This window comes from Periplaneta americana, chromosome 3 (assembly GCF_040183065.1).
Source record: "Periplaneta americana isolate PAMFEO1 chromosome 3, P.americana_PAMFEO1_priV1, whole genome shotgun sequence".
NCBI classification, from domain to species: Eukaryota; Metazoa; Arthropoda; class Insecta; order Blattodea; family Blattidae; genus Periplaneta; species Periplaneta americana.
In genome coordinates, this window is record NC_091119.1 from 88,103,985 (window position 1) to 88,119,455 (window position 15,471).

At 36.2% G+C, this 15,471-nt stretch overlaps 1 protein-coding gene across 1 annotated transcript in view; it reads left to right on the top strand.

The window, feature by feature from the left end:
• The first annotated feature begins 493 nt into the window (after positions 1 to 493).
• Positions 494 to 15,471, top strand: part of Arp3 (Actin-related protein 3) — a 42,378-nt gene continuing 27,400 nt past the window's right edge. Inside the window, exons 1-2 of the mRNA XM_069820927.1 lie at positions 494 to 706; positions 10,988 to 11,168. Coding sequence (XP_069677028.1) covers positions 663 to 706; positions 10,988 to 11,168 — 225 coding nt within the window. The 5' untranslated portion in view covers positions 494 to 662. The remainder of the gene's footprint in view (positions 707 to 10,987; positions 11,169 to 15,471) is intronic.

Below are 15,471 nucleotides of genomic sequence, written 5' to 3' on the forward strand. Positions count from 1 at the left end.
CTCCGTGATCGGGTTAAGGGAGTCACATGGTCTGCCTATATTAAATCACGATGGCAGTGACAGTCTATTGTTCCTAGTACTTACAGCGCTCCAAGCGGCTAGCAACTATCGTGAGAAATGCAGAAAATCATACCAAGCTTCGCAACTGTATATACTAAACTGTGTCAGTACTATTCAGTTATGGTGTTACGCAGTTGTAGAGCGAAAAAGTTAGTAGCGCCGCGGTTTGCATCTTCTTACTGAATGTTTACTCTATTATACTATGTAATGTGTGTAAGCTTATGGGTGTAATCTGTAAAGTAAATATTTTATTTCAACACAGAATTGTTTTATATTTTACCACAGTTTTGTTCCTGTTGTGAAGTATAATTTTAACATTTCTCGAGAAGCAGAAATTGATGTTGTATTTAGTATTATTATTTTAAAGATTGATTAGAAATGCTGCAAAATGTTTCTCCCACATCAGGTGTCGGTGAGTGGAGTAAAGAAGGATTCGTAGGGAAATATGGAGGATCAAAGAGTATGGTTTGTGTTGTCTAACCTGCTCGTTGACACGAAGGGCGAGGGTGTGTGTCATAGTGAATGAAATTTGAGGTGTGTTTGTGATATTAGAAGGAAATATATAATACATTGCTTTATATAGTGACAAGTTGTTACAGACAATGGCTGGACGACTACCTGCTTGTGTTATTGATGTCGGCACCGGGTAAGATTATTATTTAGTTTCGAATAGAAATGCCGAATGAAATCTATGTTTCCACCATTTCGCCTCCTGTGTTGAAAGGAAGTGGAGTTTGGTTTGTATAATGATAAGCTAGCTATGTGCACAGAATGTCAACAAATACCATTGTCATGAATAGGAATAATATTAAGAGGTGGTAAGTGTATTTTAAGAGAGAAAGTTCTCAGGGTAAACATCATTGTTGTAAAAACACATTTCGGAAGGAGAGTTTTTTAAAGAAAAAATAAATCTGAATGTGAAGTTAATGCTTAGGTAGTACTTTTGGGTGTTGGCTGTAATATAATTATTTAGTTAAAAGCCGTCAATCATTGTATGTATGTTGGGATTTTTTTTTTTAGTTACTGTAAGTTAGGGCCATGTTCCGAGCTGGAGAGGTACATATTAAACATTGTAATGAAACTGGAATAAATGTAAATAGGAATTATGCTATTTTTCTGTGTTTGTGTACTGATTGTGTCTTATTTTAACGCGGGACTAAAAGAATGGTTGAATGTATTGTACCTATCTCCATTATGTTCCCATAATTGCTGCTGGTGTTATTGTTTTATAATAATTGAAAGGGTGCTCCTGAAATATAATAGAATTAAGGTGAATGTTCGATGCCGCTACGCACAACAAACGGGAGAAAAAAACGCACTTGGATAATTGAAAATAACCTCAAAACTGTAGCATACCACTCCAAAGACAATACGTGATTAAATGAAAGCTATAAAACCACCCAACCTGCCCCAAATACCTTAGTTTCTTATATAGCTACCCGACAGCTGACATCTTCAGATATTTTCACACGAAATCGTCATATACCATAATCTAGTGGCACAATCATGTTGCATTACGCGGAAAAGTATTCCTTGCTTCGGTCCAGGGCAAATCTATTTTTGTACCTAACTGTACTTGGAATACCTTAACTTAATACATCAGCTCAGTTTTTAGTTCCGTAAACTGGGGTTCCTTTGAACACAGAGGAAACTTTGAACATTTTTTCAGAAAATCATATTTAGGTTTCCAGATGCTACATTTGTTCGATGGAGGTAAATTTGGTATGAGAATGATTTTTATGATAATTTACCTCCATCTATAACAAGTGGAGCCTGTAGAAACCTAAATATGATTTTCTGAAAAAAATGTTCAAAGTTTAACGAGCAAATGCTAGGCAACTTTCGGTGCTGGACCCCGGACTCATTTCACTGGCATTATCACCTTCATATCATTCAGACGCTAAATAACCTAGATGTTGATACAGCGTCGTAAAATAACACAATAAAATAAAAATTAAAAAATGTTCAAAGTTTCCTTTATGTTCAAAGTAACCCCAGTTTACAGTTCTAGTTCAGTCTGATATTGGAGGAAAGCGAAGCTTCTTTTCTATTAAAAAGCGTAGCCTATATGCAATAAAACCAAAAGCCTGAACAAAACTAACCTAAGCTGTCACTTATCCACGATCTTACAGAAACTCGCTTATTTAATTTTCCAAATAGCTTATAGGCCTATATAGGCTATATTTTTGAAGTTAGGTACACTATCTCTCAGTTTTATTTCATCATTATTAATTTTAACGCAACACAAATCAAACGTCAACCCTGTGTATGGTGCGTAGTGAGATCGATGATTCTATATTAATCAATTACGAAAAAAAATCTAACTTAGATATCACTATGGGCAACAAATAAAATTGTCATAGAGAAACATAATAGAAAATTGCGCACAAAGAGCTAATATCAAGATATCTCTCTTGAAAAGCCTAGCAGGAGCAAAATAGGGCAGTACCAAGATACTATGAACAAAATCTATAAAACTTAAATCAAACCATCATCACTCAACAAACTAAAAACTGTACAAAACAAAACAATGAGACTTATCACAGAACAATGAAGACATCACCCATACAATTAGGCTGCTTCAGCTGTAGGCTATATGAAAAACTTACCAATTAGGAAAAACACAAAGCTACAAGCAACAAACACGTAACTAAGTTAAAAATGGGGAAGATAAAGATGGATACAAAATCCAAGCCAGTTAAAAACATTAAAAACACGTAGCAAGACTTTGTACCTAAGTAAAATATATAGTACAAAATTAAATATTCCATCAGAAATAGAGAAAAGGACACCAATTAACCCTTTACAATTTATCAGATATGGTCACACTGAACTAAGAAAGTAAGTATAAACAAAAAAGAAGAGTTAATAGAAAAAATGAAGCAATAGCATTGGAAACTATAGAAAATAGATACTCATGAGGAGACTGGCTAACAAATTATATATTAATGGATCTCTCACTGATGAGAATAGGCAGAAGGAACTGGAGTATATTGTGAAATTTTCAGCCACTACATAGCAGTAAGGAAGAACAAAACTGCCTATGAGGATGAACTGCAAGATATTCTGACTGCATTAAAGCAACTTTTATTCAGTTAAAGATGTTAAAAAAAGCAATAGTTTTAATTGATTTAAAAATGGCAATAGAAACTATCACATCTAATAATCAATACTATCAGAAGAAATAATTAAAAACTATTTCAAAGAATGAAGTAAAGTTACAGTTTTCCAAAGGATACATTCCAATGACCAAGTTCATTTTTTGGCAAAAAGGGAATCAAAATGAACTACGTATCAGATAAATTTAACAGGTTAATAAGAAAGAAATCAAAACAAAAATATGGAAATAGCAACTGAACAATAAAAGGGAAAAAGTGGAGAAACATCTAACAAGATGGAAATCAAATAGTAAGAGATGAAGGAAAGACGGAGTAGCACTATTTTGTTTAGCAGCAGGACATGACTGCTTGGCAGAACACTCCCACTGAAGCAGTATTTTTTATTCAGCAAAATGCTCATTATGCAATTAACAGGGCCCAATGAATGAACAACATGCTCTCTGACTAAAAAATTTGATCATGAGAAACCAAGAAGGAATATAATCTTACATCTCTATTGGGATGCCAGGTTCATAAAGGGCTAATCACTAGGAAACCCCAAAAGGATGACTGTTGGAAGAAGGAGAAGACTTCGACTTTAACACTTTATCACACTACACATGGGAGGGATTAACTCATTGAAAATGTTCTCCAAATTGTAGCAATCCACTCTAGAGACATGATGTCAATCACTGCGAAAGCTATAAATACCATCCAATCGATGATTTTGTCAGACATTTTCACACACATTGCTAATGTACTCCACTGGTACTACCATAATGTTGCATTCTTCCTTTGCTATGGTGAAGTTAATCTTGCGAAAGCATTCCTTTCCTTGCTATTGTCCAGGGTAAATCTATGTACAGTAAGTATCTACTTATCTACTAAAATATGTAGATATGCAAGGCATACTAAAGCCTGAACAAACCAAACCTAACCTTGTCTTCGACTATATGAAAACTCGCTTATTTAGCTTTCCAGATATTGGCAGCACCGTGATATTAATTTCTCAACACCCCACTAATCTGAACTAATTCGGACTGTGATCTGTTTAGGTTAGAAAATTTTCTGATTATCCGAAAATCATTACTAGAACATTGCAACACAACAGTCACAAAATTTAATGGTAGGTAGACTGTAGATCTGACTGGAAAATCGTGTTGTTATGCATCTGCGCGGGGGGGGGGGTGTGTGTGTGTGTGTGTGTGTGTGTGTGTGTGTGTGTGTGTGTGTGTGTGTGTGTGTGTGTGTGTGTGTGTGTGTGTGTGTGTGTGTGTGTGTGTGTGTGTGTGTGTGTGTGTGTGTGTGTGTGTGTGTGTGTGTGTGTGTGTGTGTGTGTGTGTGTGTGTGTGTGTGTGTGTGTGTGTGTGTGTGTGTGTGTGTGTGTGTGTGTGTGTGTGTGTGTGTGTGTGTGTGTGTGTGTGTGTGTGTGTGTGTGTGTGTGTGTGTGTGTGTGTGTGTGTGTGTGTGTGTGTGTGTGTGTGTGTGTGTGTGTGTGTGTGTGTGTGTGTGTGTGTGTGTGTGTGTGTGTGTGTGTGTGTGTGTGTGTGTGTGTGTGTGTGTGTGTGTGTGTGTGTGTGTGTGTGTGTGTGTGTGTGTGTGTGTGTGTGTGTGTGTGTGTGTGTGTGTGTGTGTGTGTGTGTGTGTGTGTGTGTGTGTGTGTGTGTGTGTGTGTGTGTGTGTGTGTGTGTGTGTGTGTGTGTGTGTGTGTGTGTGTGTGTGTGTGTGTGTGTGTGTGTGTGTGTGTGTGTGTGTGTGTGTGTGTGTGTGTGTGTGTGTGTGTGTGTGTGTGTGTGTGTGTGTGTGTGTGTGTGTGTGTGTGTGTGTGTGTGTGTGTGTGTGTGTGTGTGTGTGTGTGTGTGTGTGTGTGTGTGTGTGTGTGTGTGTGTGTGTGTGTGTGTGTGTGTGTGTGTGTGTGTGTGTGTGTGTGTGTGTGTGTGTGTGTGTGTGTGTGTGTGTGTGTGTGTGTGTGTGTGTGTGTGTGTGTGTGTGTGTGTGTGTGTGTGTGTGTGTGTGTGTGTGTGTGTGTGTGTGTGTGTGTGTGTGTGTGTGTGTGTGTGTGTGTGTGTGTGTGTGTGTGTGTGTGTGTGTGTGTGTGTGTGTGTGTGTGTGTGTGTGTGTGTGTGTGTGTGTGTGTGTGTGTGTGTGTGTGTGTGTGTGTGTGTGTGTGTGTGCGCGCGCGCGCGCGCGCGCGCGCGCGCGCGCGCGTGCGTGCGTGTGTTTTTTCACCAAATAATGCACGGCCTTAAATATAAAATATGCTAACTTCACTTTTATTTTGCATACCTATCTAAACAATGTGGTTATCTGTCTCAGTCGTCAAAAGTCTGCCAAAGAGAAACGATTGGAAGAAAAATGGTGGTAAAATGGAACAGTTTTGTACAGCAATATCAGTAAACACTCTTGAAAAATGCGACACATCAAAAGTGTTGCAATTTCAATATTGATGTAGCACTTTACTTAGGCTTTCACAAGAGAGGCAAAAAGGAATCTGTTAAGTGATTCAATGTAGCTGAATCAATCTTTTTAATGTATCTAGCTATTTGCTGACAACATACGGTCCACTGTAGTCTTTCCAGTTCTTGTTTTTCATGAGAAGTTAGGGCTATTTTGATCGGTGTTCATTATAGATGCCTGTTGATAGATAGTCAATATATACTGCAGAGCTGTGTCTTCTACAACTGGTACGATTGATTTTAATTTAGGTACTTATTTTGTGGTTTATGGATGGACAGTATAGAAGAATATGTTCGAGATCTTCATCATGATTATTCTGCAGAGCTGTGTCTTCTACAACTGGTACGATTGATTTTAATTTAGGTACTTATTTTGTGGTTTATGGATGGACAGTATAGAAGAATATGTTCGAGATCTTCATCATGATTATTACACCACGGACAAGTAGAAGTATCAGAAAGGTGAAATCGGTGTAGGTACAATTGTGTGACAATGTGACCTGTTCTGGCTCTTGTTAAAAATGTTTGAACATGTCTGGGTAAGTTTTTGTACATTTCCAGGTCATTTGGTTTCTTTTGTATGGACTGTAAAATTTTTCCTTTGTCAGAAGAGAGGCAATTGTTCATCTATAGGTTTGTAAGATGAGAGTTTACTGAAGCAAAGGTACTGGCTAGAGATATCACTTGAAGAGGTCTTGGTTGCAGATAAGCTATGTTGCCTGTTTTGCAGTGTTATCAACTTTCTCGTTTCCAGGTATACAACAATGACAAGGTTTACATTGAAATGTTATTTCCTTTTAGAATATTTTTAGTTTACTTAGTTGTTTCTGAATGGGAATAATGCTATGTGCATATACGTTCAGTACATAGGCTATTTGTAGCCTCCTTAGAGTCTGTAAGTATGTGATTAGATTTTTCGGAAATTTGAGTAACACACTGAAGAGCAGCATCAATAGCTGGCAATTCAGTGTCAAGACTGGAGGAGGATGAACATGGTATGAAGTAACCTTCTTGATATTTTGGAATATAATACCCTGCTCCTGATGTCCCATTATTAGGATTTAGAGATCCATCTGTATAAATTTGAAGGTACACCTCAGATTTATTTGAATAATCAAGAAATTGAGTACAATCCAACTCCTAACATCCTAGAATTAATTTTTGATGAAACACTTTTATGGAAAAAACATTTAACCAATATTGCTTCGCAGTGTCTACCACGATTAAGTCTCTTGAAGATCATAGCTAATAAGGAATGGGGATCAGATATCACGACAATGCAACTGTTTTATAATGCTTATATTATTAAAATTGACCTGTGGATGTGAAATATGGGGAGGAGCATCAGCAACTTATCTACAAAAAATTTCTGTTTTTCAAAACTCAGCCTCAAGGTTATGCCTAGGAGTACCAAAAACCACATTAACTGTTGCCTTAGAAATTGAATGTAATATTCAACCAATCAAACACTATGTATTAAAAAGGGATCTAAAAATACACTTAAAATTGCAAGCCTCATCCAGATCTCAGATGTTCTTCAAACTGTCAGATAATATCATGTGTAATTTCTATAAAATAAACAAAGAAGAAATATCAGTCTATATCATAGACGCACTCATTGTTGAAACTCCAGTTGTGAACGAAATGGACATGGTTGATTCCAGAACATAGCAATGTAGGTGAACAAATTGATGAATGGTAATTTTTCGTTTTCGTAATGTTGGTCGGACTGCTGGAAGAAATGATATGGAATACACCAATTACCAGTAACAGAAAAAAATTTATCAGCTGATCATCTCACTGCAGAAGAATGCATTACAGAATTTGCGGACTTGGTTTCATCAGAAAATTATTCACCACAGGAAGTGTACAACTGTAATGAGACTGGTTTAAATTTCAATATGCTTCTGATGAGAAGTTGTGCTTTCAAAGAAAAGTTTTGTGCACCTGGCTTCGAAATGAACAAAGAGCATCGTATCATGAAATAATGCAACATGAATAAATAAGTTACCTCTTATGGTAATTGGTAAATCAGCAAAACCAAGTCTTAAAAAATATAAACATGAACTCTCTTCCACTGCACTATACAGTAAAAGACAGAAGAAAGCATAGACGAGTGGAGAACTTTACAAAGAATGGTTTGAGAAACTGTTTGTTCATTCAGGCAGTACTCCTGGTTGACATTGTTCCATTGCGTCTTTCAGAAGGAGTGTTACTAACTTGTAAGCAAGCTATAGCAATTTGTCTTATTCCTAATACAGGATGGAAGTGAAATAACTACGCAAATTTTCAATGCGAATTCGTATGTTGTATATAAAAAGTGTAATTTACCATATTGTTGGGATTAGTAGTTTTCTCAGAAAAAGTTTTTTTTTTTTGCCATATATTTAACAACCTCTAACTCGATGACTACCGTAAGTAGGATCGTGATTTTTGTCCATGTCGATAGAAAATCTGATAAAGAATTATTTATCCCTTTAACATATTACAATAAAATGGACAGTTTTCGAGTAAATTTGATTTTGAAAGCCACACATTTGAATTTATTTTACAATGCAAAGAGGTTGCAATGTTACAGTTAGAGAGAGAGTAGGGGAGAAGTTTATCATATTGCTTGGCAAGCCAGACTTCGTTTCCCTCTTGCAGAAATATTACTAGGAGAACCAGTATAGTGTGTGTTAATGTCTTAGCAGCTTTCATATCGATTAGTGATATTCAATATGGGTGTGTATTGAGTATCACAATGCCAAAATTTACAAATACAGAATATCTTGATATGCTATTAATCTATGATGAAACAAGATGTATTTCCTGGAAAGCTCAAAGGCTTTATGCAGAACGATATCCAAAGAGCAATGCACCAAATCCAGACACATTCATCATGTCCGTGATACCAGTAGTGTAATACCAGGCTGTTTTGGGCTACAGACGCAGTGTTGTCAGATATCTAAAACTTGCAACTTAACTTTCTAATTAACTTGCATTTAATCACAAAACGTATTTTATGTTGAATAATTTCTAGGGGAAAATTGTTCCGGGGCCAGGCATCGAACCTGGGACCTTTGGTTAAATGTACAATGCTCTACCAACTGAGCTACCCGGGAACTCAACCAGACACCGATCCAACTTTTCCCTCTATATCCACAGACCTCAAAGTGGGCTGACAACTGTCAAGCAACCAACATTGAGTGCACACTAACTCTGTGTGACTTAAATTGTGGTTTTCTGTTAATGAACAGTAACGTGTATTATGCATATCAAGCTTTCAGGTATAACTCCCTGTAAAGTTGACGTGAATAATTTCGAGGGAGAAATTGTTCTGGGGCCTGGCATCGAACCTGGGACCTTTGGTTAAATGTACCAATGCTCTACCAACTGAGCTACCCGGGAACTCTACCAGACACCAATCCAACTTTTCCCTCTATATCCACAGACCTCAAAGTGGGCTGACAACCGTCAAGCAACTAACATTGAGTGCACACTAACTCTGTGTGACTTAATGTATGATTTTCTGTTAACGAACAGTGACATGTATTATGCAAATCAAGCTTTCAGTTATAACTCCCTGTAAAGTTGATTTGAATAATTTCGAGGGAAAAATTGTTCCAGCCCACAGAAAACAACAATTTAAGTCACACAGAGTTAGTGTGCACTCAGTGTTGGTTGCTTGATGGTTGTCAGCCCACTTTGAGGTCTGTGGATATAGAGGGAAAAGATGGCTCGGTGTCTGGTAGAGTTTCCTGGCAGTTCAGTTGGTAGAGCGTTGGTATGTTTAACCAAAGATCCCGGGTTTCAATGCCCGGTCCCGGAACAATTTTTCCCTCGAAATTATTCGAATCAACTTTACAGGGAGTTATACCTGAAAGCTTGATTTGTATTTTACGTTTTTTATTAATTCCAGTGTGCTCTATCGTTCTCTTCAATTTGCGTGTTTATTTCACTTTCACCCTGTTGACCAATTTTGCTACAGCGTATGAGCAAAGGGTTACTACAAAACATAACATGTGCTTACAAAAATATGCTTCTTTGGGTAGTGAATAAACTTAACTTTCCCTACTTGAAAAGTTGAAGAAAAATACGACTAAAGATGTTGTATACTGGGTAGCTGAGTCATGGAACAATGCAACACAGCAGTTTGTAGGAAAATCTTGGATAAAATTATGGGTGAGCCTCATGTTTATTAAAAGGCCACTTGACCAGACAAATGAAACAAATTAAGTTCTTCCTGCTTATCAAACAAATTCCAGATTGTGAGGAAGAAAACGAAAATAATGCATATGAATGTTTGTCAGCTGGCAGTGAAGACCCCCTAATGTACACTGACAACGAAATCATTTCCCTGGTCCAGAAGGAATCTGAAGAAAGTGATGGGGTATGTCGATAAGGAGCAACATGTATCACACACAGATGCTGTAACAGTCTGGAACTGCCACTTCGTTACATGAAGAAGCGTGCTGATGCTACGCTGATATCATGTTCATGAGATATTGACATAATATTATGTCATTATGCAGATTCACATTACTGCATCGGAGAAAAAGGACTGAAGACGAAGACTTAATAATACCAAATTAAATTTTAAGAAGCATTGTTGAGAAGTTGTTTGAGACTAAATAAACTAAGAAATTGTATATGAGGAAAAACAATATTATGTTTTAGATAATACTGAATGGAATTAAGCCAATGACGTCATATGGAGGTTTCTCAGTGATGCTCCATGTTTCTCTAAGGCAGTGTTTTTCAACCTTCTTGAACATGTGGCACACTAAATGTGTAATTTAAAATCCCACGGCATAGGGTACTCATGTAATGTAAATCAGTGGTTCCCAACCAAGGGCAATTTTGAGGGTTTTAGGAGGAAATGTGTTTACTGAATGTTGACTTGTGCCACGTTCGCTGAATGTTGACTCTTGTGGACTCACTTTTTTTACTACTTTTTTTTACCGTTATTTTTACATTTTTGCTGTGACAATCTTTACTATTTTCATTTTCTCATGCCACACCAGCAGATCATTCAGGGCACTCTAAACAATTTTGGTTAATTAAAGAATGAATGAATCTCTGTAATTTATTTTCTAGTCGAGCTTGATTATTATCGCACGCACGCACACACACACACACACACATACACACACACACACACACACACACACACACACATACACACACACACATTATTTTATAACAATAGATCCTCCCTGCCAATGAGTGTTTTTGAGTTTTCATGATGTATATAGAATGAGGTGAAATTGTTATTTGGGCCTAATCTAACAATTATCTATAAATAACATCTCATTGTCAGTTTATTATTGTCAGTTGTTGAATTTTGGTATTTTTCAAATAATGTATTATGATCTTTTTAATTTTTTTAAGGTATACAAAACTCGGATTTGCTGCAAATAAAGAACCCCAGTTCATTATTCCTTCTGCCATTGCTATAAAGGAATCTGCGAAAGTTGGAGATCAAGCTATAAGAAGATTGACCAAAGGAGTTGAAGATTTGGATTTCTTTATTGGAGACGAAGCCTTCGATGCTACTGGTTATGCGGTCAAGGTAAGTTTACAGATTTAAATTGTATTACTCGTTTGATAATTTGTTTTCTTTTGTCAAAAAACTTGTTGAAGAGATAGTATGAATGTAGGGTGATTCAAAAGATTGAGTCAGAACTGCAAGAGCATACAGAGGACTTCCAAGTATAAGGTAAACAGTGGAGCACATATATTCTAATGCAAATTGTCATGTTAGCATCAAGACTATTGGCTAGAGCAGTGGTATTCAAACTCTTATTTTTCCTGTATCCCTAGAGACATTTTCCCACTCAAGCTTGTACTTCCAAAGTTGTTAGTTCAAATTATACATAACTATATCTAAACTTAATCAAACTCAACAATTTACCATTGTTTTAAACTATAAAAGAGATAATCATACTATTAAATAAAATTAAATGAACAACGTTACAGATATAGAAAATAAAAGTTATTATATTGTTAACTTAAGTGGTTCTGTACTGTTAATGAGATGCCTGATGTTTTCTGTGTGCCAGCTCCACAATTGTTGGTCGAATTTTTGTGAGTGCGAGTATCAGAAGTGATTCTAAATTCAAGCTATTTCTGTGTTTTGTTTTGATTGATGTCTATATAGATAAACCCTGCTCACACAAATATATAAAGGGAAATGGAAGACGGTGTGAAATGGCAATGTAACTCTCTGCGAACATAACACCAAAGTCGCAAATTGACAGCTTTCGAATTTTATTTTCAGTGCACTACCAACAGACTATTCTAGCAGACTTTCTTTCACTTTTAAGGAAAGTTCTGGAGAATTGACAGCTTTGGTGGCAAACGAATTTTTAATCAAATCATTAGCTTTGATCAGTCATGAAAAATAGGCCTATATGCTTATTTTAAAATTTTACGTACACCCCAAAAAGTATTTGTGTATCCTCGGTTGAATACCACTTGACTAGAGTACTGTCATTTTTTCTTCCTTACATGTTGTATTAATGCATAATAGTAGGTGATAAAATGGGTCTGTTAAAGTACTCCATCTGCAAAGAGCGTCTTTATAAATTATTTGTATATGCTAACACAGTCGGCACATAGAATTTCAAAGATGATTTCAAGAAAGATTCCCTAGTGATAAATTTCTAAGTTGCACAACTATTCATGATTATTCCGTCATGTGTCTTTATTAAAACTCACTCATAATAGATACCTACATATAGGATCATTGGGCTGCATTTCTTGCATTGCAGTAATTTTTTATGGTTTATGTCTTTGATATTTCCATAGCTGTGCGTATTGAAATTTCTATTTGTTGCAAAAGACATCAAAGTGATATTCTAGGGGAATTTTCTAGGCAGTAAGCAGTGTCATCCAAACATTTTTCTGTGAGAACTATGCAAATGTCTAAACTTCTTGTCTTGAACACTTCCTATCCATGATATTTGTCAGTTTAATGAATGGTTATGTAGCTTGGAACTGTCACCAGTGAAATCATTTTTGTACTTCCATAAAATGCTGTGTTACATACAGAGTGTGAATTGTATAAAATACTTTTTGTGGAATGGAACATTATGGAAACCGATTTATTTTATCCTTTGTGGTTAAAGAGTACAGGAACATGTAAAGAAAAACAGATGCGAAAAGACTCTAGCCTGGTGACTTTGAGACTAATATAGCTTCCTGTGCTTCGTCTATGGACAAAACAAATGCCAGTTGGTGAAAAACTGCTGAACTGTTCTCTCTGTAGAATACGAGTAACTTCAAAGAAATTGTGTCTTCTGGATTCAATCTGCACTTTCGACTTCTGTGCACTTCCATACGCAAACTACTTCACAGAATCCATAATGATTATAATGATTGTGTAGAACTGAAATAATTCAGACATTTTTATTTATATTTATGCGAATTATATTTTATTTATAGTAACATCAGTGTTTCATTCTTTATGGTGATTCATTGGTTGCCATGTTTACAATATTAGATCCATGGGTTAAAAACTGAAGTGAACTTATTTCATATTGGAGTGATAAGTAGAGAGTATGTTTATATGATGTAGACTATAAGGTAAAAATTACATCGAATATATATGGGTAAGTGTGATGTACACTCTTTGACACGGAAATTGGTTGCTGTTCAAAAACTAAGTCCCACCCGGAATAGCTCGGAAATCATCACATGCACTGTGTTTACATGTATGCGTTTTATTTAGAGAGATTTGAAGCTTGGTCTTTGTAATGAGAAGAAAGAACTCTATCGCTAAGCCATGAAAGCTGCATAGAGAATATGTTTTGTGACATACAAATATGTCGCTTAGGCCATTGCATGAGTATATGGAGAAAATTATTTTTTTAAATTTCCGAGATGCACCCCTTCTATGTTGTTTCACTTGATAAAATATGAGTGTATACCAAGTATTAGGTAATTTGATCATGTCTTGACCCCCGCCCAACATATCTGACTAACAAGACATTCTTTTCTTATAGTAAAATAATGTGAAAATGTAATATTAAATGTTTTTCTTTTAATGCAGTTCATTATACAGTACTGTAAATCCACATATATAGTAATTAACAAATAGTGTAATTAAATATTGCCATCAGCTATATAATATTCATATCAAATGACTATATTTACTGAATTTAAGATTTGTTAGAAGCTGCAGTTAACATCTTTAATGTCTCTCTCTTTATAGTTGGGAATTTGTTTGCGATGATATTCAACCACTTGCAATAAGTATTGTTTTTGAGTTTCGTCATTGGTAACACCAGTTGAGAAGTCTTGAATCACCTTCACGGCCCGTTCAAATCATTCACCACTTTGACATGCTGTACGTATGCCTCAGCTTCTTGATAATTGGGATCAAGATGCCATTGGCTAACGGATTTTCTAAGTCATTGGACCTCAATGCCGATGCTGAGAAACAAAAACCACGATTTAGAGCCAATAAGAGATGAGAGTTTCGTACTGTGGTTCAGGATTGGAAATGTTGGAATACCCTTGTCAAATTCTTTTGGTCTCAGAAATCGAAATAATGTCCGAGTAATTTGCTGCCGTTCCGAATCAGTAACTCTGTCTGAAAATAGGGAGAACACTGCACACTCTTTGGTTAAATACCACAAGTGTCTTTCCATGGCTTGTATGGTTGCATTAGCAACTTGAGGATCATGCTTGCAGTATTTGATGAAGTCATGCCACAGCTTCAGATCATTGTAGACTGCATCGGAACCATTGGATGAAGAGAGCCATTTTTCAACATAGAGTAGGCCTAGTGCATTTAATTTGTATAGTGCTTCTAATTTATCAATCATGATCTTGTCATATCCTGCTTGAGCACTGAAAGCAAACATCTTTGCTGGATACAAAATGGACGGCATCCATCGAGCATTGTGAGCTGCTCCAGGGTTTAGCCAGTGTATTCCTCATTGAGGTGTTTCTCCCAGAATTAACATCAGCTCAGCACACTCCTGATAATCAGCAGAAAGTATTCTCTTCAGTGATTGAATTGTATTTTTCATTATGAGTTTGTGACCTGTCCTGGATTTCTATAGTCTTAAAATCTTCTTCTATATTAATAGTTTTCCAAATAGGGTCCCTGAATTGAATGAAATTGTCATTTTCAGGACCTGATGTTTCACCAAACAATGTCTTGTGAACTGAACACAAGATTCTCTCAAAAACATGATGTCGACAAGCAAACATAAACAATTTTTGTCCAGTAATTTTTCGAGCTGTACACATACTCTGATTTTCCATCCTGTATTTGAAGCTGTAGTGTCAAAAACGAGGGATCTCACGTTATCATTTGTAAGACTAAGTCAGTCTTTTCATATCTTCTCTTTTACTGAGTTTTTGTTTGGAATGTCCAGCTCTCATAGGCATCGTAGGAACTACAAGACAGTTACCAAAATTCTTCTATCTTCAAAATAACATATTTAATAAAATCATCTCTCTTATCTTTCTACATTGGTCCACGATTAAGAAAAACAAAGAAATGAAGCACATCCACATTGGAAGGCAGTTGAGATCCTTCTTTCGGTGTCAAATCTTGTAGTAAATTCCCTATGAGTCACGTTTTTTGGACCTTTTCCATCATCTTTTCTAAGTACTGGAAGGTTTGGTGTGGACAAAAGGGGACAAATCATTCCTTCAGGTGACTGCTTTTCCATATTTTCATTCATTGTTAGTTACAACTTGTAAAGGAGAAAGACAATCAGTTTTTACCTTATAGCAAAAGTTATTATTGAGGTGGGTGGGGGTCAAAATATGACCTAAACACCTGAAAATTTGTACACAAGTATGTTTCAATAATTATAATAACATGGCGGGGGTTCACTTAGAAAATTTAAGAAAAT